The sequence below is a fragment of the Lagenorhynchus albirostris genome, chromosome 2 (assembly GCF_949774975.1).
Source record: "Lagenorhynchus albirostris chromosome 2, mLagAlb1.1, whole genome shotgun sequence".
NCBI classification, from domain to species: domain Eukaryota; kingdom Metazoa; phylum Chordata; class Mammalia; order Artiodactyla; family Delphinidae; genus Lagenorhynchus; species Lagenorhynchus albirostris.
This window is the reverse complement of record NC_083096.1, coordinates 27,385,920-27,409,719: the sequence shown is the minus strand read 5'-3', so window position 1 is coordinate 27,409,719 and position 23,800 is coordinate 27,385,920. Positions and strand designations below refer to the sequence as shown.

Here is a 23,800-nt window from a genome sequence, read left to right as displayed (position 1 = left end):
AGGATCTGAATAAACAATTTTCCACAGAAAACATACAGATGGCCAACAGGTACATGAAAAGGTGCTGAACATCACTAACCATCACAGAAATGCAAATCCAAACCACATAGAGCTATCACCTCACACCTGTTAGAATGGCAAGAAATAAATGTTGGCGAGGGTGTGGAGAAAAGAAACCCCCGTACACAGCAGGTGAGAATGTAAACTGACGTAGCCACTATATAAAACAGTATGGAAGTTTGTCAAAAAAATTAAAACTACAATCTGATCCAGCAACAAAACTTCTGGGTATTTGTCCAAAGGAAACAAAATCACTATTGTGAAAAGAAAGCTGCACTTCCCTGTATGTTGCAGCATTATATACAATAGCCAAGACATGGAAACAATTTATAAATCCATGTATCCATCAATGGATGAATGGAAAAAGAAAATGTGATACACACAGTGGAATATTATTCAGCCACAAAAAGAAGTAAATCTTGCCACTTGCAATAATATGGAAGGGCCTTGAGGGCATTCTGCTAAGTGAAATAAGTCAGTGAAAGACAAATACTGTTTGATTCCACTTATATGTGGAGGGAGGAAGGAAGGGAGAAAGAGAGAGAGAAAGGGAGGGAGGGAGGAAGACAGAGAAAGAAAGAAAGAAAGAAAGAAAGAAAGAAAGAAAGAAAGAAAGAAAGAAAGAAAGAAAGAAAGAAAGAAGGAAGGAAGGAAGGAAGGAAGGAAGGAAGGAAGGAAGGAAGGAAGGAAGAAATAAAGAAAGAAAGGAGAGAAAGAAAGGCGTGAACTCACAGAGAACAGCGAGAAGCAGTAGGTGGGTAAAATGGGTGATGGTGGTCAAAAGGTACAAAATTCTGAATGAAAACAGAAATCAACCACAGAAAGAAAAATGTGAAAAGAACAAACATGGGGAGACTAAACAACATGCTACTTAAAAATCAATGAGTCAATGATGAAATCAAAAAAGGAATCAGAAAATACTTCGAGGCAAACGAAAATAACACAACCTTACAAAATCTATGGGATACAGCAAAACAGTGTTAAGAGAAAAGTACATAGGGATACAGGCCTTCCTCAAGAAACAAGTAAAATCTCAAAGAAACAACCTAACCTACCACCTAAAAGAATTAGAAAAAGAACAAACAAAACTCAAAGTCAGCAGAAGACAAGAAATTGTAAGATCAGAGATTGAATAAATAAAATAGATTAAAAAAACCCCAGAAAATATCAATAAAACCAAGAGCTGTTTATTTTGAAAAGATAAAATCGAAAAACCTCTAGCCAAGCACACCAAGAAGAAAAGAGAGAGGACCCAAATAAAGAAAATAAGAAATGAAAGAGATGTAACAACAACCAATACCACAGAAATACAAAAAATCATAGAGAATACTATGAAGAGCTGTATGCCAAAACACTGGACAACCTAGAAGAAATGTACATCTCTAAAAACATACAATCTGCCAAAACTAAGTCAAGAAGAAACAGATAATTTGAACACACCAATCACCAGATGTGAAAGAGAATGTGTAATTTTAAAATTCTGTCAAACAAAAATCCAGGACCAAACTGCTTCACTGGGGATTCTAACAAACAAACAAAGAAGAACTCATAACAATCCTTCTCAAACTATTCTGAAAAAATGAAAGAGGAGGGAACCCTTCCAAATTTATTCTATGAGGCCACCATCACCCGGATACCAAAACCAGACAAAGACATTACAAAAAAAAGAAAATTATAAGCCAATATCTTTGATAAATTTAGATGCAAAAATCCTCAACAAAATATTAGCAAACTGAATCCAACATGACATAAAAAGGACCATGCACCATGATCAACTTGGATTCAAATCAGGGCCAGAAGGATGGTTCAACATACACAAATCAATCAATGTGATATACCACATTAAAAAAAAGGAAAGGCAAAAACCAGATGATCATCTCAATAGGTACAGAAAAAGTATTTGACAACATTCATTTATGATAAAAACGTTCACCAAAGTAGGTATAGAGGGAGAGGAACATATTTCAACATATTAAAGGCCATTTACAGCAAAACAACAGCCAACACAAAATGAACAGTTAAAAGCTGAAAGACTTCCCACTAAATTCAGGAACAAGACAAGGATTCCCACTCTTACCATTTCTATTCAACATAGCATTGACAGTCTTAGCCACAGCAATCAGATAAGAAAAGAAATAAAAGGTATCCAAATTGGAAGGAAAGAGATAAAACTGTCATTAATTGCAGATGACATGATACTCAATATAGAGAACCCTAAAATTGCCACATAAAAACTATTAGAACTAATAAATGAATTCAGCAAGATAGCAGGATAAAAGACCAATATACACAAATTGGTTTCTTTACACTAATAATGATATATCAACAAGAAGAAGTAAAAAAAACAATCCCATTTGAAATGGTGTAAAAAAATAAAAAAAAATACCTAGGAAGAAACTTAACCAAGGAGATGAAGATCTATACATTGAAAACTATAAAACACTGATAAAGGAAACTGAAGATCATTCAATGATGAAATGGAATGCCCATGGATTGGAAGAATTAATATAATTAAAATGGCCATACTACCCATTAAATCTATAGATTTAATGCAATTCCTATCCAAATACCTATGACATTAGTCACAGAGCTAGAACAAATATTCCTAAAATTTATATGGAACAACAAAAGACCCTAAATTGCAAAAGCAATCTTGAGACAGAAGAACAGAGCTGGAAATAACATGCTCCCTGACATTAGACTACATTACAGAGCTACAGTAATTAAAACAGCATGGTACTGGAACAAAAACAAATATATAGCTCAATGGTACAAAATAGAGAGTCCATAAATAAACCCATGCATCTACAGTCAATTTTTGACAGAGGAGGCAAGTATATAAGATGGAGAAAAGACAGTTTCTTCAACAAGTAGTGATGGGAAAGCTGTATAGCTGTGTGTAAATCAGTGAAATTAGAACACTCCCTCACACCACATACAAGAATAAACTCAAAATGATTTAAACACCTAAATATAAGACAAGACACCATAAAAATCCTAGAAGAGAACATAGGCAAAACATTCTAGGACATAAATTGAAGCAATATTTTCTTAGGTCAATATTCAAAAACAAAAGAAATAAAACCAAAAATAAAAAATGGGACCTAATTAAACTTAAAAGCTTTTGCACATCAAAGGAAACCATCAACAAAACCAAAAGACAACCTATCGAACGGGAGAAAAATATCTGCAAATGATGCTACCAACAAGGAGTTAATATCTAAAATATACAAGCAGGTCATGGAACTCAATATTAAAAAAAAAATCCAATTAAAAAATGGGCAGAAGACCTAAGTAGACATTTCTCCAAAGAAGATGCACAACATAACTAATTATTAGAGAAATCAAAACCACAATGAAGTATCACCTCACACCTGTCAGAATGACTATCATCATGAAGTCCACAAATAATACATGTTGGAGAGGGTATGGAAAAAGGGAACCCTCCTACATTGTTGGTAGGTATGTAAATTGGTGCAGCCACTATGGAAAACAGTATGGAGATGCTTTAAAAAACTAAAAACAGAGCTACCATATGATCCAGCAATCCCACTCCTGGGCATATATCCAGAAAAGACAAAAACTCTAATTCAAAAAGATACATGAACCTCAATGTTCACAGCAGCGCTATTTACAATAGGCAAGACATGGAAATGACCCAAGTGCCCATCAGGAGACGGTTGGCTTAAGAAGATGTGGCATACACACACACAAACACACACACACACACACATATGTATGTATGTATATGTGTGTGGGTATATATATATATATATATATATATATATACACACACACACACACACATACACACACAATGGAATATTACTCAGCCATAAAACAGAATGACATAATGCCATTTACAGCAACATGAATAGACCTAGAGATTATTATACTTAGTTAAGTAAGTCAGACAAAGACAAATACTATATGGTATCACTTTTATGTGGAATCTAAAAAAAAAATGAATCTATATACAAAACAGAAACAGACTCACAGACATAGAAGACAAACTTATGGTTACCACAGGGGAGGGACTAATTAGGAGTATGGGATTAACAGATTCAAACTACTATACATAAAATAGATAAGCAACAAGGTTTTACTGTATATCTCGGAATTATATTCAGTATCTTGTAATAACCTATAATGGAATATAATCAGAAAAAATAACTGAATCATTATGCTGTACACTTGAAACTAACACACTATTGTAAATCAACCATAATTTATAATATTTTAATTCTTCAATTTAATAAATATATATATTTTAAAATACAAATTATAGTTATAAAATAAAGAATTCGTGGGGATTTCATGTACAGAATGATAAATACAGTTAATAATACCATAATGTATATTTGAAACTTGCTAGAAGAATAAATCTTAAAAGGTCTGACCACAAAAAAATAAAGCTTGTAACTACGTGTGGTGATGGATTTTAAGTAGAAGTATTGTAGTGATCATTTTAGCTTTATTATTGTAGTATTTTAAAGTTATTAAAAATGCTTTTCCATTCAATGATTACATAAAATCTATGCTAATATTCTATTCACCATTTTATTTAATAATAAAAAACTCAGAATATTGGGGGGAAATATCAAAAAGTATCACTACTGTAATTAGTGATATAGGTCACAAATATACAGTGAAAACATTATCCCAAACACACAAACAGAATAAATATTTTGCTCTCAAAGGAAAGAATAGATTCTAATAGTCAGAGGATATTACAAACTTTGAAACTTTTAATACTGTAAATAAATATCAATATACAGATATTATTGTAATTGTAGCCTACAATCAACATTTTGGTTATTTAATGGAATTTCTAAACTTTAGTCATGTGCATGCATGAACACACACACTTGTGGACACCATAAACAAAAATTTAATAATCAACTCTAGTAACCAGTTACCTTGGCAATAATAACTTCTTTCTTCAGAATCTTCATAGCATAGTATTTTCCACTTGCTTTCTCTCGAACCAAAATAACTTTCCCAAAAGTGCCTTTACCTAGTAGTTTCAAATAGTCAAAATCATTCATTGTCTGAAAAATACAAATGAAAATACATAATATGAAACATTGGATGCAATTTATTTGTAAACTTATATGTATATATTTGCATTATCTACTCAAACTCAAATTTTACCAACTTCTAAGCACACTTAAATGATGAAGAATCAGAATGGCATTGGCTTTCTCATCACCAATCATGGATGCTGGAAATAATTTAAGCAATTCTCAGATAGTGGAGACAATAATTTTAAACGTAGAATCTCACAACTACTCAAATTATTAGTAAGGGCAAAGGGAAAATAAAATCATTTTCACTCACTTCCAAGAACTCAAGTTTCTAAGGACTTAGTAGTGCCACTACTCCCAGAAAATGTGACAATCAAAAGTGTCCTCCACAAACATTTCCAAATATATCTAAGAGAAAAGGATTGAAGGGAGTGTTTGAGAATGTACTATATCAAAATAAGGATGGACTCCAAGAAAGAGAAAGATACATGTATAAGAAATGTTGAAAACAATTCTGGAACCCAGTGCAAAGAAACAGAAGAACAACAGCAATATATCTTCTGAGAAAGCAACTGGTCCAATGCAGAAGAAGGAGTCATGGAACTCTAAGAACGTCTTTAATCTGCCTGTTTTCAGTTTCATTTCTCATTCCCATTTCTAAGTAGTAGGTGATTACCAGGATTTTGCCAAGCAGAATTACTATTGCTCCCCATAGCGCCCTCTATGAATGCTTTTCCTACTCTATTTATCCACAAACTTCCAAAATTTTGATAATGTTTCTCCACTAGTGTCCTTCCCTCATACAGCTTTTCATTTTTGTGGACTTGTCCCTTTTAAAAATTCCTCTGCTATTATTTTAATAGGCTTTTAGATGAAAGAAGAGGTATGCTCAGTTTATCATCTTAAATTTAAATTCAGTTTAGAGGGATTTAAAAATAACAATTTAAGGATCTGGGGTTTTATCCTACCAACAATCAGAAGTTATTGAAGATTTTTGTGCCTTTTTGGAAGTATTTCTTTCCTCTTTACCACCCATTTGAAGTAAATGTCAGAAATGTCTCAAACCGATGACCTCAGCTTCTACCTTAAGAAACTAGAAAAACAGCAAATTAAACCCAAAAGAATTAGAAGAAAAAAATAATAAAGATCAGGGCAGAAATCAATTAGGGACTTCCCCAGTGGTCCAGTGGTTAAGAATGCATGCTTCCATTGCAGGGTGTACGGGTTTGATCCCTGGTCAAGGAAGTGGATTCCTACATGCTGTGTGCATGGCACAATGCGGCCAAAAAAAAAAGAAAGAAAAGAAAAAATAAATCAATTAAATTTTAAGAAGAAATAAAAGGAGACGAGGTCACAATGGCGGAGGAGTAGGAGGACGTGGAGTTCATCTCTCCATACAAATGCATCAAGAATACATCTACAAATGGAACAAGTCTCACAGAGCTCAGGCTGAAAGTTAGCAGAGGACCTCGGTCACCTAAAAGGACAAGAAATCCCCATGTAACTGGGGAGGATGAAAGAAAGAAGAAGCAAAAAAGAAGAGAAGAGGTTGCCACATATTGGGAAGCCCCTCACCGGCAGGGAAATCAGTTGGCACAGAAGGGGAGTTTCGGGGACTATTGGAAGAGAGTGCAGCACCCGGTCTGTGGCAGGCAGGACAGTGAGACCTACACAGATGGTCTGTGCCACAGCCCTGTGTGCCCCAGCCTGAGACGTGTGTCCCAGTGTGGAAAGGGGCTGGGTGCTGGAATATGGGATTTGGGGAGCAAATCTAGTGAGAGGATTGCTGTTGGCTGTGAGGAGGCAGCATGAGGAGACGGGAGTGAGGAAATCCACAACTGGGAATGCTTGTGGAGGAAACTCAGACTGCCATAGCAGGAAAGGGCCATTGTTAAGTGACACAGAAGGGGAGGAGCTGCCATTGCAGCCTTTCTCCCCATGCACTGGCCCTTGCCTCCCTGGGCACTAAGAAGGGCCCCAAAGGGGGCCAGCTCTCTCATGGCCTCTGGCTTCCCTACATGCCTCATCAATGCCAGGGAAGGCTCTCTTGCACCCATGGTTGAGCACTACGAAGGGCCACCACTGGGGCCAACTATTTCATGCCCGCGGCCACCAGTTTCCCCATGCACCCGTCGCCACCAGGGGTCCCGTGACCCTGGCTGCTACACAGCCTCCGAGCCCCCTCCTCGCCAGGGCAAACTCATATGCTCCAGGGCAGCCTCACAAGCAGACCCACACACAGAGGTGGGGTTGTAACCACAGCTAAGCCCCAGGGGACATCAACTAAGGAAGAAAAGCTGAAATCTCTCCTTGTAGCTGTGCAAACTGTGAAATGACATCTCCAAGACTAGCCTTGTAAACTCAGAGCCTACAGAACATCTGAACAAACAAGCAGTGCTCCCAGAAAACACAGGCTTAGCTTTAGCAGCTGTGGATTCTGTTGGCACATACACATGTAGGTTGGGCCAGGCTAAGGATGGAGCATGCACCATAGCACCAACAGTGGGTCCAGATACATGATTACTGCAATCCTGGGACCTGACTTCAGTGGATCTCTGTAAATTTAAGAAAACTGAAATCATATCAAGCATCTTTTGCAACCACAACACTACGGGATTAGATATCAATTACAGGAAAAAAACTGTAAAAACCACAAACACATGGAGGCCAAACAATACGTTACTAAATAACCAATGGACCACTGAAGAAATCAAAGAGGAAACAAAAACATATCTAGAGACAAACGATAATGAAAGAATGATGATCCAAAATCTATGGGGTGCAGCAAAAGCAGTTCTAAGAGGGAATTTTATAGCGATACAATCTTAACTCAGGAAACAAGAGAAATCTCAAGTAAACAATCTACCTTTACACCTAATACAACTCAACAAAAAAGAACAAACAAAACCTAAAGTTAGTAGAAGGAAAGAAATCATAAAGATCAGAGCAGAAATAAATGATATAGAGACAAAGAAAACAAAAGCAAAGATCAATGAAACTAAAAGCTGGTTCTTTGAGAAGACTAACAAAATTGATAAACCTTTAGCCAGACTCATAAGGAAAAGAGGGAGAGGACTCAAATCAATAAAATTAGAAATGAAAAAGGAGAAGTTACAACTGACACCACAGAAATACAAAGGATCATAAGAGACTACTACAAGCAACTCTATGCCAATAAAATGGATAACCTAGAAGCAACAGACAAGTCCTTAGAAAGGTACAATCTCCTAAGACTGAAACAGAAAGAAATAGAAAACATGAACAGACTAATCACAAGTACTGAAATTGAAACTGTGATTAAAAAACTTCCAACAAACAAAGGTCCAGGACCAGATGGCTTCACAGGTGAATTCTATCAAATATTTAGAGAAGAGTTAACACTTATCCTTCTGAAACTATTCCAAACAATTGAAGAGAAAAGAACACTCCCAAACTTGCTCAACAACACCACCATCACCCTGATACCAAAAGCAGACAAAGATAACACAAAAAAAGAAAGTTACAGGCCAATATCACTGATGAACATAGACACAAAAATCTTCAACAAAATATTAGCAAATCAAATTCAACAACACATTCAAAGGATCATAAAGATGGCAGACTACAAGGACATGGAGTTCGCATATCCTCACAACTAGGGCACCTACCATGTGGGGGACCACGGAAACCTAAGGGGACAGGAGGAACACCACAGCAACAGAGTAAGACGTGGGGGGGAGGGAGGAGGGAGGAGAAGTGGAGGCAGGATGGAACTGGAGCCTTGGAGGGGCGGCTGGGGGAGGGAAGGGGTTCCCACTCTTGGGAAGCCCACCCACAGTGAGGGGATCAATAAGGATGGCGAAAGACTATCGGGAGAACAAAGGATTGGAAGGGAATGGAGCCAGTGTTTCCCCTGCCCATTTGGGCCCCAGAAAGCCTGCTGAGGTCCTAATCATCTGATCTCTGTGGTTCCCTCCAGCCATGCTAAGTATAAGCCCCGCCCCCACCCAGAACCTTACCTCTGCACTTCACACTCCAAGACCCCCTCCGACCAAGTTGGGCCTAAACCTTGCCCCCGCACCTTCACCAAGTGCCTTACCTCTGATCTCTGCACTCCGAGGCCCTCTCCAGCAGTGCTGAATATTCAGGTTGCATGGGTCCTGAGCCTAGGTCCCGCCCCCTGCCTAAACCTCGCTCTGAACTAAGCCCCGCCCCACCCCCACAGCCAAGGCCTTTTCCAGCATTTTTTTTTCTTTTTAAGGTTGTGGTTCCATTTTATTTTGTTGTTTCATTTTAATTTTTATTTTTTCAAATAAATTTTGAAATTTTTCTAACTTTATTTTATCCTTTATACATTGTTATTGTTCGGCTCATTTTGCATTTCTCCTGCCCACTTTTTTTTTCTGTTGTGGTTCTGTTTTACATTGTTTTAGTTGTTTCACTTATATTTTTCTTTTTCCTAATATATTTTTTTCTAATTTTATTTTATTTTTTATTGTTTGTTTTTGTACTGCTCCTTTTTTTGAATTTTATTTATTTTTTTTCTACAGCAGGTTCTTATTAGTTATCTATTTTATACATATTAGTGTATATATGCCAATCCCAATCTTCCAATTCATCCCACCACCACCAACCCCCACCAGCTGCTTTCCCTCCGGTGTCCATAACATTTGTTCTCTACATCAGTCACTCTATTTGGTCCTTTTTTTCTTCTTCTTTTTTGCCACACCGCGTGGTTTGAGGGATTTTGGTTTGCAGGCCAGGGATCGGGCCTGAGCTCCTGTGGAGTGTGTGCCAAGCCCAAACCACCAGACTAACAGAGAACCTCAGACCACAGGAAATATTAATCAGAGTGAGGTCTCCCAGTAATCCTCATCTCAACACCAAGACCCGGCTCTAAACAAATGCCTGTAAACTCCAGTGCTGGGTGCCTTGGGCCAAAAAGTCAGTAAGACAAGAACACAGCACCACCCAACAAAAAAAATAAGATGACAAAAAAATATGTTACAGACGAAGGAAAAGGTAAAAACCTACAAGACCAAATAAATGAAGAGAAAATAGGCAAGCAATATGAAAAAGAATTCAGAGTAATGATAATAAAGATGATCCAAAATATCAACAATACAATGGAGGCACGGATCAAGGAAATACAAGATATGGTTAACAAATACCAGGTACAACTAAAAAACAAACTGAACAACACAATAACTGAAATGAAAAATACACTAAAAGGAATCAATAGCAGAATAACTGACACAGAAGAAGGGATAAATGAGCGGGCAGACAGAATGGTGGAGATAACTTCTGAGGAGCAGAATAAAGAAAAGAGACTGAAAAGAACTGAGGACAGTCTCAGAGACATCTGGGACAACATTAAATTAACCAACATTCGAATTGTAGTGGTCCCAGAAGAAGAACGGAAAGAGAAACGTTCTGAGAAAATATCTCAAGAAATTAGAGTCGAAAACTTCCCTAACATGGGAAAGGAATTAGTCAATCAAGACCAGGAAGCGCAGAGAGTCCCATACTAGATAAATCCTAGGAGAAACACGGCAAGACACATATTAATCAAACTAACAACAACTAAATTCAAAGAAAAAGTATTAAAAACAGTAAGGAAAAAGCAACAAATAACATAGAAGGGAATCCCTATAAGGTTATCAGCTGATTTTTCAGCAGAAACTGCAAGTCAGAAGGGAGTGGCAGGATATATTTAAAGTGAAAGGGAAAAACCTACAAGAAAGATTACTCTACCCAGCAAGGATCTCATTCAGATTCGATGGAGAAATCAAAAGGTTTACAGACAAGCAAAAGGTAAGAGAATTCAGCACCACCAAACCAGCTTTACGACAAATGCTAAAGGAACTTCTCTAGGCAGGAAATGCAAAAGAAGAAAAAGACCCACTAAAACAAACCCCGAACAATTAAGAAAATGGTAACAGGAACATACATATCGATAATTGCCTTGAATGTAAACGGATTAAATGCTCCAAGCAAAAGACACAGGCTGGCTGAATGGATACAAAAACAGGACCCATATATGCTATCTACAAGAGACCCTCTTCAGACCGAAGGACACATACAGACTGAAAGTGAGGAGATGGAAAAAGATATTCCATGCAAAAGGAAATCAAAAGAAAGCTGGAGAAGCAATACTCATATCTGATAAAATAGACTTTAAAATAAAGATTGTTACAAGACATAAGGTAGGACACTACATAGCAATCAAGGGATCAATCTAAGAAGAAAACATAAAAAGTATAAATATTTATGCACTCAACATGGGAGCAACTCAATATATAAGGCAAATGCTAACAGCCAAAAAAGGAGAAAAAGACAGTAACACAATTACACTGAGAGACTTTAACACCCCACTAACACCAAAGGACACATCATCCAGCAACAAAATAAATAAGGAAAAACAAACTTTAAATCTCACCATAGACCAAATAGACTTAATTGATATTTATAGTACATTCCACCCAAAAGAAGCAGAATACACTTTCTTCTCAAGTGCACACGGAAGATTCTCCAGGATAGATCACACCTTGGGTAAGAAATCAAGCACTAGAAAATTTTTACCAATTGAAATCGTGTCAGACATCTTTTCCAACCACAATGATATGAGATTAGAAATCAAGTAGAGGAAAAAAACTAAAAAACACAAACACATGGAGGCAAAGCACTGCAAAGCTAAAAAACCAAGAGATCACTGAAGAAATCAAAGAGGAAATAAAAAAAATACATAGAGACAAAGGACAATGAAAACATGATGACACAAAACCTACAGAACTCAGAAAAAGCAGATCTAAGAAGGAAGCTTATAGCAATTCAAACTCACCTCAAGAAACAAAAAAATCTCAAATAAATAATCTAATCTTACACCTAAAGCAACTAGAGAAAGAAGAACAAGGAAAGCCCAAAGACAGTAGAAGGAAAGAAATCATACAGATCAGAGCAGAAAACAATGAAATAGAAATGAAGAAAACGATAGCAAAGATCAATAAAAACAAAAGTTGGTTCCTTGAGAAGATAAAAAAAATTGATAAACCTTTAGCCAGACTCATCAAGAAAAAAGTGAGCAGACTCAAATCTATAAAATTAGAAATGAAAAAGAAGAAATTACAACTGACACTGTAGAAATATACAAAGGATCATAAGAGACTGCTACAAGCAACTCTATGCAAATAAAATGGACAACCTGGAAAAAATGGACAAATTACTGGAAAGGTACAACATTCCAAGACTGAACCAGGAAGAAATAGAAAATATAAACAGACCAATCACAAGCAATGATATTGAAACTGTGATTAAAAATCTTCCAACAAACAAAACTGCAGGACCAGATGGTTTCATAGGTGAATTCCATGAAACACTGAAAGAAGAGCTAACAACTATGCTTCTGAAACTATTCCAAAAAATTGCAGAGGAAGGAACACTCCCAAACTCGTTTAACAAATCCACCATCACCCTGATACCAAAACCAGAAAAAGATATCACAAAAAAAGAAAATTATGGACCAGTAACACTGATGAACATAGAAGTAAAAATCCTCAACAAAACACTAGCAAACAGAATCCAACAACACATTAAAAGGTCATGCAACATGATCAAGAGGGTTTTATCCCAGGGATGCAACAATTCTTCAATATATGCAAATCAATCAATGTGATATACCATATTAACAAATTAAAGAAAAACCATATAATCATCAATAGATGCAGAACAAGCTTTTGAGAAATTTCAACACCCATTTATGATAAAAATTCTCCAGAAAGTGAGCATACAAGGAACCTACCTTAACATAATAAAGGCCATATATAACAAATACACAGCAAACATCATTCTCAACGGGGAAAAACTGAAAGCATATCCTCTAAGGTCACGAACAAAACAAGGATGTCCACTCTCACCACTATTATTCAACATAGTATTCAAAGTCCTAGACACAGCAATCGGAAGAAAAAGAAATAAAAGGAATACAAATTGGAAAAGAAGTAAAACTGTCACTGTTTGCAGATGACACAATCCTTTACATAGAAAATCCTAAAGATGCCACCAGAAAAATAGCAGAGCTAATCAGTGAATTGGGTAAAGTTGCAGGATACAAAAGTAATGCACAGAAATCTCTTGTATTCATACGCACTATGAACAAAAGATCAGAAAAACAAATTAAGGAAACAATCACATTTACCATTGCAACAAAAAGAATAAAATACCTAAGGAGGAAAAAGACCTGTACTCCGAAAACTATAAAACACTTATGAAAGAAATCAAAGATGGCAAAAACAAATGGAGAGATAAACCATGCTGCTCGATTGGAAGAATCAATATTATGAAAAGGACTATACTACCAAAAGTAATCTACAGGTTCAGTGCAATCTCCATCAAAATACCAAGGGCATTTTTCACAGAATTAGAACAAAATATTTTACAATTTGTATGGAAACACAAAAGACCCTGAATAGCCAAAGCAATCTTGAGAAAGAAACACAGAGCTGAACGAATCAGGCTCCCTGACTTCAGACTATACTACAAAGCTACAGTAAACAAGACAGTGTGGTACTAGCACAAAAACAGAAATATAGATCAATGGAACAGGATAGAAAGCCCAGAGATAAACCCACACACATATGGTCACCTAATCTATGACAAAGGAGGCAAGAATATAAGATGGAGAAAAAAATCCTCTTCAATAAGTGATGCTGGGAAAAGTGGACAACTACATATGAAAGAATGAAATCAGAACACTGCCTAACACCATGCACAAAAATAAACTCAAAATGGATTAAAGACCTAAATGTAAGACTGGACACTATAAAATTTTTGGAGGAAAACATAGGCAGAACACTTTCTGACATAAATCACAACAACATCTTTTATGACCCATCTCCTAGAGTAATGAAAATAAAAACAAAAATAAGCAAATGTGACCTAATTAAACATAAAAGCTTTTGCACAGCAAAGGAAACAATAAACAAGACAAAAAGACAACCCTCAGATTGTGAGAAAATATTTGCAAAAGAAGCAACAGACAAGGGATTAATTTCCAAAATATACAAACAGCTCATGCAGCTCAATAGACATTTCACTAAAGAGGACACACAGATGGCCAAGAGGCACATGAAAAGCTGCTCAACAGCACTAATTATTAAAGAAATACAAATCAACATCACAATGAGGTATCACCTCACACCGGTTCAGAATGGCCATCATCAAAAAATCTACAAACAATAAATGCTGGAGAGGGTGTGGAGAAAAAGGAACACTCTTGCACTGTTGGTGGGAATGTAAATTGATATGGCCACTGTGGAGAACGGTATGGCAGTTCCTTAAAAAACTAAAAATAGAACTAGTATATGACCCAGCAATCCCACTACTGGGCATATACCTAGGGAAAACCATAATTCAAAGAGTCACAGGGACTTACTTGGTGGCACAGTGGTTAAGAATCCACCTGCCAATGCAGGGGACACAGGTTCGATCCCTGGTCTGGGAGGATCCCACATGCCATGGAGCACTAAGCCCGTTCACTGCAGCTACTGAAGCCTGCACACCTAGAGCTCATGCTCCACAACAAAAGAAAACACTGCAATGAGAAGCCTGTGTTACACAACAAAGAGCAGCCCCCGCTCACCACAACTAAAGAAAGCCCGTGCACAGCCACGAAGACCCAATGCAGCTAAAAATAAATAAATAAAATAAATTAATATTAAAAAAATGTCACATGTACCCCAATGTTCACTCCCGTACTACTTACAATAACCAGGACATGGAAACAACCTAAATATCTACCAACAGATGAAAACATAAAGAAGATGTGGTACATATATATAATGGAATATTACTCAGCCAGAAAAAGAAATAAAATTGGGTCATTTGTAGTGATGTGGATGGACCTACCATCTGTCATACAGAGTGAAGTAAGTCAGATAGAGAAAAACAAATATTGTATATTAACACATATATGTGGAATCTAGAAAAATGGTACACATGAACCTATTTTCAGGTCAGGAATAGAGACACAGATGTAGAGAATGCACCTGTGGACACAGTGGGGGAAGGGGAGGGTTGGATGAATTGGAAGATTAGGTGTGACATAAATACACTACCACCTGTAAAATACAGACCTAGTGGGAACACGCTGTATAGCACATGGAGTTCAGCTCAGTGGTCTGTGATGACCTAGATGGGCGCGATGCAGGCGACGAGGAAGGGAGGGGATACATATAGCTGTTTCACTTCATTGTACAGTAGAAACTAACACAACATTGTAAAGCAAATATATTCCAATTTAACAAATTCGTTAAAAAATAAAAGTGGGATCAAGTGGGATTTATCCCAGGGATGCAAGGATTCTTCAACATATGGAAATCAATCAATGTGATACAGAACATTAAGAAACTGAAGAATAAAAACCATATAATCATATCAATAGTGCAGAAAAGGCTTTTAACAAAATTCAACACCCATTTATGATAAAAACTCTCCAGTTAGTGGGCACAGAGGAAACATACCTCAACATAATAAACGCCATATACAACAACTGCACAGCAAACATCATACTCAATGGTGAAAAACTGAACACATTTCCTCTAAGATCAGAAAAAAGACAAGGATGTGCACTCTTGCCACTTTTATTCAACATAGGTTTGGAAGTCCTAGCCAGGGAAATCAGAGAAGAAAAAGAAATAAAAGGAATCCAAATTGGAAAAGAAGAAGTAAAACTGTCACTGTTGAGAACTTCTGCTGCCAGTGCCCTTGTCCTCACGGTGAGACACAACCACCCTCCAGCTGTGCAGAAGACCTTCCAACACTAGAAGGCTTAACTGGTCCTTGTCCTCACGATAAGACACAACTGGTCCCCACCTCTGCAGGAGACCCTCCAACACTACCAGTCTGAGCCACGTGGATGAAAGGCTCTTGGTGCTGCAGCCAGGAGTCTATGCTGTGCCTCTGACGTGGGAGAGCCAACTTCAGGACACTGGTCCACAAGAGGCCTCCCAGCTCCATGTAATATCAAACGGCAAAAAATTCCCAGAGATCTCCATCTCAACACCAGCACCCAGATTCACTCAATGACCAGCAAGCTACAGAGCTGGACACCCTATGCCAAACAACTAGCAGGACAGGAACACAACCCCACCCATTAGCAGAGAGGCTGCCTAAAATCATAATAAGGCCACAGACACCCCAAAACACACCCCCAGATGTGGAGCTGCCCACCAGAAAGACAAGATCCAGCCTCATACACCAGAACACAGGCACTAGTCTCCTCCACCAGGAAGCCTACACAACCCACTGAACCAACCTTAGCCACTGGGGGCAGACACCAAAAGCAATGGGAACTAAAAACCTGCAGCCTGCAAAAAGGAGACCCCAAACACAGTATGATAAGCAAAATGAGAAGACAGAAAAACACACAGCACATGAAGGAGCAAGATAAAAACCCACCAGAGCTAACAAATGTAGAGGAAATAGGCAGTCTACCTGAAAAAGAATTCAGAATAATGATAGTAAAGATGATCCAAAATCTTGGAAATATAATAGACAAAATGCAAGAAACATTTTACAAGGACCTAGAAGAACTAAAGAGGAAACAAGCAATGAGGAACAACGCAATAACTGAAATTAAAAATACTCTAGAAGGGATCAATAGCAGAATAACTGAGGCAGAAGAACGGATAAGTGACCTGGAAGATAAAATAGTGGAAATAACTACTGCACAGCAGAATAAAGAAAAAGGAATGAAAAGAACTGAGGACGGTCTCAGAGACCTCTGGGACAACATTAAACGCACCAACATTCGAATTATAGGAGTTCCAGAAGAAGAAGAGAAAAAGAAAGGGACTTGAGAAAATATTTGAAGAGATTATGGTTGAAAACTTCCCTAATATGGGAAGGAAATAGTTAATCAAGTCAGGAAGCACAGAGAGTCCCATACAGGAAAAATCCAAGGAGAAACATGCCAAGACACATATTAATCAAACTGTCAAAAATTAAATACAAAGAAAACATATTAAAAGCAGCAAGGGAAAAACAACAAATAACACACAAGGGAATCCCCATAAGGTTAACAGCTGATCTTTCAGCAGAAACTCTGCAAGCCAGAAGGCACTGGCACGACATATTTAAAGTGATGAAGAAGAAAAATCTACAACCAAGATTACTCTACCCAGCAAGGATCTCATTCAGAGTCAATGGAGAAATTAAAACCTTTACAGACAAGCAACAGCTGAGAGAGTTCAGCACCATCAAACCAGCTCTACAACAACTGGTAAAGGAACTTCTCTAGGCAAGAAACACAAGAGAAGGAAAAGACCTACAATAACGAACCCAAAAACATTAAGAAAATGGGAATAGGAACATACATATCGATAATTACCTTAAATGTAAATGGTTTAAATGCTCCCACCAAAAGACATAGATTGGCTGAATGCATACAAAAACAAGACCCATATATTTGCTGTCTACAAGAGACCCACTTCAGACCTAGAGACACATACAGACTGAAAGTAAGGGGATGGAAAAAGATATTACATGCAAATGGAAACCAAAAGAAAGCTGGAGTAGCAATTCTCATATCACACAAAATAGAATTTAAATTAAAGACTATTAGAAGAACCAAAGAAGGACACTACATAATGATCAAGGGATCGATCCAAGAAGAAGATATAACAATTGTAAATATTTATGCACCCAACATAGAGCATCTCAATATATAAGGCAAATAATAACAGCCATAAAAGGGGAAATTGACAGTAACACATTAATAGTAGGGGACTATAACACCCCACTTTCACCAATGGACAGATCATCCAAAACGAAAATAAATAAGGAAACACAAGCTTTAAATGATACATTAAACAAGATGGACTTAATTGATATTTATAGCACATTCCATCCAAAAACAACAGAATACACATTTTTCTCAAGTGCTCATGGAACATTCTCCAGGATAGATCATATCTTGGGTCACAAATCAAGCCTTGGTAAATTTAAGAAAACTGAAATTGTATCAAGTATCTTTTCCGACCACAATGCTATGAGACTAGATATCAATTACAGGAAAAGATCTGTAAAAAATACAAACACATGGAGGCAAAACAATACACTACTTAATAATGAAGTGATCAACTGAAGAAATCAAAGAGGAAATCAAAAAATACCTAGAAACAAATGACAATGGAGACGCGATGACGCAAAACCTATGGGATGCAGCAAAAGCAGTTCTAAGAGGGAAGTTTATAGCAATACAATCCTACCTTAAGAAACAGGAAACATCTCAGGTAAACAACCTAACCTTGCACCTAAAGCAATTAGAGAAAGAAGAAGAAAAAAACCCCAAAGTTAGCAAAATGAAAGAAATCTTAAAGATCAGATCAGAAATAAATTAAAAAGAAATGAAGGAAATGATAGCAAAGATCAACAAAACTAAAAGCTGGTTCTTTGAGAAGATAAACAAAATTGATAAACCATAAGCGAGACTCATCAAGAAAAAAGGGAGAAGACTCAAATCAATAGAATTAGAAATGAAAAAGGAGAAGTAACAACTGACACTGCAGAAATACCAAACATCATGGGAGATTACTACAAGCAACTCTATGCCCATAAAATGGACAACCTGGAAGAAATGGACAGATTCTTAGAAATGCACAACCTGCCAAGACTGAATCAGGAAGAAATAGAAAATATGAACAGACCAATCATGAGCACTGAAATTGAAACTGTGATTAAAAATTTTCCAACAAACAAACGCCCAGGACTAGATGGCTTCACAGGCAAATTCTATGAAACATTTAGACAAGAGCTAACACCTATCCTTCTCAAACTCTTCTAAAATAGAGCAGAGGGAGGAACACTCCCAAACTCATTCTACGAGGCCACCATCATCCTGATACCAAAACCAGACCAAGATGTCACAAAGAAAGAAAACTACAGGCCAATATTACTGATGAACATAGATGCAAAAATCCTCAACAAAATACTAGCAAACAGAATCCGACAACACACTAAAAGGATCATACACCATGATCAAGTGGGGTTTATTCCAGGAATGCAAGGATTCTTCAATATATGCAAAATCAATCAATGTGATACACCATATTAACAAATAGAAGGAGAAAAACCATATGATCATCTCAACAGATGCAGAGAAAGCTTTTGACAAAATTCAACACCCATTTATGATAAAAACCCTGCAGAAAGTAGGCATAGAGGGAACTTTCCACAACATAATAAAGGCCATATATGACAAACCAACAGCCAACATTGTCCTCAATGGTGAAAAACTGAAACCATTTCCACTAAGATCAGGAAAAAGACAAGGTTGCTGACTCTCACCACTCAACATAGTTTTGGAAGTTTTAGCCACAGAAATCAGAGAAGAATTAGGAAATAAAAGGAATCCAAATCGGAAAAGAAGTAAATCTGTCACTGTTTGCAGATGACATAATACTCTACAGAAAGAATGCTAAAGATGGTACCAGAAAAATACTAGAGCTAATCAATGAATTTGGTAAAGTAGCAGGATACAAAATTAATGCACAGAAATCTCTGGCATTCCTATACACTAATGATGAAAAATCTGAAAGTGAAATCAAGAAAACACTCCCATTTACCATTGCAACAAAAAGAATAAAATACCTAGGAATAAACCTACCTAAGGAGACAAAAGACCTGTATGAAGAAAATTATGACACTGATGAAAGAAATTAAAGATGATACAAACAGATGGAGAGATATACCATGTTCTTGGATTGGAAGAATCAACATTGTGAAAATGACTATACTACCCAAAGCAATCTACAGATTCAATTCAATCCCTATCAAACTACCATTGGCATTTTTCACAGAACTACAACAAAAAAAACTTCACAATTTGTATGGAAACACAAAAGACCCCAAATAGTCAAACCAATCTTGAGAACGAAAAACGGAGTTGGAGGAATCAGGCTCCCTGACTTCAGACTATACTACAAAGCTACAGTAATCAAGACAGTATGGTACTGGCACAAAAACAGAAAGATAGATCAATGGAACAGGATAGAGACCCCATAGATAAACCCATGCACATATGGTCACCTTGTCTTTGATGAAGGAGGCAGGAATGTACAGTGTAGAAAGGACAGCCTCTTCAATAAGTGGTGCTAGGAAAACTGGACAGGTACATGTAAAAGTATGAGAGTAGAACACTCTCTAACACCATACACAAAAATAAGCTCAAAATGGATTAAAGACCTAAATGTAAGGCCAGAAGCTCTCAAACTTTTAGAGGAAAACATAGGCAGGACACTCTATGACACAAATCACAGCAAGATCCTTTTTGACCCATCTCCTAGAGAAATGGAAATAAAAACAAAAATAAACAAATGGGACCTAATGAAACTTCAAAGCTTTTGCACAGCAAAGGAAACCATAAACAAGACCAAAAGACAACTCTCAGAATGGGAGAAAATATTTGCAAATGAAGCAATTGACAAAGGATTAATCTCCAAAATTTACAAGCAGCTCATGCAGCTCAATAAGAAAAAAACAAACAACCGAATCCAAAAATGGGCAGATGACCTAAATAGACATTTCTCCAAAGAAGATATACAGATTGGCAACAAACACACGAAGGAATGCTCAACATCATTAATCATCAGAGAAATGCACATCAAAACTACAATGACATATCATCTCACACCAGTCAAAATGGCCATCATCAGAAAATCTAGAAACAATAAATGCTGGAGAGGGTGTGGGGAAAAGGGAACACTCTTGCAGTGCTGGTGGGAATGTGAATTGGTACAGCCACTATGGAGAACAGTATGGAGGTTCCTTAAACAAGTAAAATAGAACTACCATATGACCCAGCAATCCTACTACTGGGCATATACCCTGAGAAAACCATAATTCAAAAAGAGTCATGTACCAAAATGTTCACTGCAGCTCTACTTACAATAGCCAGGACATGGAAGCAACCTAAGTGTCCATCATCAGATGAATGGAATAAGAAGATGTGGCACATATATACAATGGAATATTACTCAGCCATAAAAAGAAACGAAATTGAGTTATTTGTAGTGAGGTGGATGGACCTAGAAGCTGTCATACAGAGTGAAGTAAGTCAGAAAGAGAAAGACAAATACCGTATGCTAACACATATATATGGAATCTGCAAAAGAAAAAAGTGTCATGAAGAACCTAGGGGTAAGACAGGAATAAAGACACAGACCTAACAGAAAATGGACTTGAGGATATGGGGTTGGGGAAGGGTAAGCTGTGACAAGGTGACAGAGTGGCATGGACATATATACACTACCCAATGTAAAATAGATAGCTAGTGGGAAGCAGCCGCATAGCACAGGGAGATCAGCTCGGTGCTTTGTGACCACCTAGAGGGGTGGGATAGGGAGCATGGGAAGGAGGGAGACGCACGAGGGAAGAGATATGGGAACATATGTATATGTATAACTGATTCACTTTGTTATAAAGCATAAACTAACACACCATTGTAAAGCAATTATACTCCAATAAAGATGTTAAAAAAATAAAACTGTCACTGTTTGCATGATACTATACATCAAAAATCCTAAAGATGCTACCAGAAAACTAATAGAACTAATCAATGAATTTGGTAAAGTTGCAGGTCACAAAACTCATACATAGAAAGCTGTTGCATTTCTATATACTAAAGACAAAGATCAGAAAGAGATTTTAACAAAACCATCCCATTTACCATTGTATCAAAAAAGAATAAAATATCTAGGAATAAACCTACCTAAGGAGACAAAAGACATGAAGTCTGAAAACTCTAAGACACTGATGAAAGAAACTGAAAACACTGCAAACCATTGGAAAAAGAGACCTGTGTTCTTGCATTGGAAGAATCAATGTGGTCAAAATGACTATACTGTCCAAGGCAATCTACAGATTCAATGTAATTCCTATCAAATTATCAATGGCATTTTTCAAAGAATTAGAACAAAAAATTTAAAAATTTGTATGGAAACAGAAAAGCCCATGTATAGCCAAAACAATCCCAAGAAAGACAAACGGTGCTGGGAGAATCAGGCTATCTGACTTCAGACTGTACTACAAAGCTACAGTCATCAAAACAGTATGGTACTGTCACAAAAACACAGAAATATAGATCAATGGAACAGGATAGAAAGTACAGAGATAAACCACACACCTATATTCACCTAATCTATGACAAAGGAGGCAAGAATACACAATGGAGGAATTCTCAATAAGAGGCACTGGGAAAACTGGACAACTAGATGTAAAAGAATGAAATTAGAACATTCTCTAACACCATACACAAAAATAAATCCAAATGCATTAAAGACCTAAATGTAACACCAGATACTATAAAACTCTTAGAGAAAAACATGGGCAGAACACTCTCTGACATAAATGGCAGCAACGGCTTTTTTGATCCACCTCTGAAAGTTATGAAAATAAAAACAAATATAAATGTGATCTAATTAAACATAAGAGCTTTTGCACAGCAAAGGAAACCATAAACAAAACGAAAAGAAAACCCATAGAATGGGAGAAAATATCTACAAACGAAGCAACGGACAAGGGATTAATCTCCAAAGTATACAAAGAGCTCATACAGCTCAGTATGAAAAAAACAAACCCATTTAAAAAATGGGCCAAAGATCTAAACAGATATTTCTCCAAAGAAGACATACAAATGACCAAGAGACAGATGAAAAGTTGCTCAACATCACTTATTATTAGAGAAATGCAAACCAAAAGTACAATGAGGTACCACCTCACATGGGTCAGAATGGCCATCATTAAAAAATTTAGAAAGAAGAAATGCTGGAGAGGGTGTGGAGAAAACGGAACCCTCTTGCACTGCTGGTGGGAATGTAAACCGGTACAGCCACTATGGAGAACAGTATGAAGATTCCTTAAAAAACTAAAAATAAAGCTACCATAGGATCCAGCAATCCCATTCCTGGGCATATACCCAGAGAAAACCATAATTCGAAAAGATACATGCACCCCAATGTTCACTGCATTACTATTTACAACAGCCAGGACATAGAAGCAACCTAAATATCCATAAATGGAGGAATGGATAAGGAAGAGGTGGTTCATATATACAATGGAATATTACTCAGCCATAAGAAAGAATGAAATAATGCCACTTTCAGCGACATGGTTGGATCTAGAGTTTGTCATACTGAGTGAAGTAAGTCAGACAGAGAAAAGAATATCATATGATATCATTTATATGTGGAATCTAAAGAAATGGTACAAATGAACCCATTTACAAAATAGAAGTTGAGTCACAGATGTCGAAAATAAACTTGTGGTTATCAGGGTGTAAGGGAGGGAAAGGGATAAATTGGGAGATTCAAATTTGACATGTACATACCATATATAGAACAGATAAATAATAAGAACCTGAAGAAGAGCACAAGGAACTCTATTCAGTACTTTATAATGACCTATGTGGGAATAGAATCTAAAAAAGAGTGGATATATGTATATGCATAACTGACTCTGCTTTACAGCAGAAACTAACACAACATTGTAAATCAACTATACTCCAATTAAAAAAATGCAAAAAAAATAAGAAGAATGAAAAACTGATGTAACCAAAAGCTTGTTCTTTGAGAAAATCAATAAAATTGATACATCTCTAGCCAGATTATTCAGAAAAAGAAAGCAAGAGGATGCAAATAACCAATATCAGGAATGAGAGAGGTAACATCATTACAGTTTCT

At 36.9% G+C, this 23,800-nt stretch overlaps 1 protein-coding gene across 1 annotated transcript in view; it reads right to left on the bottom strand.

Moving 5' to 3' along the window:
* The window catches only part of AKT3 (AKT serine/threonine kinase 3), a 393,469-nt gene that overhangs the window by 156,128 nt on the left and 213,541 nt on the right, over positions 1–23,800 (bottom strand). The window contains exon 9 of the mRNA XM_060128626.1: positions 4,980–5,111. Within this exon, the coding sequence (XP_059984609.1) occupies positions 4,980–5,111 (132 nt within the window). The remainder of the gene's footprint in view (positions 1–4,979; positions 5,112–23,800) is intronic.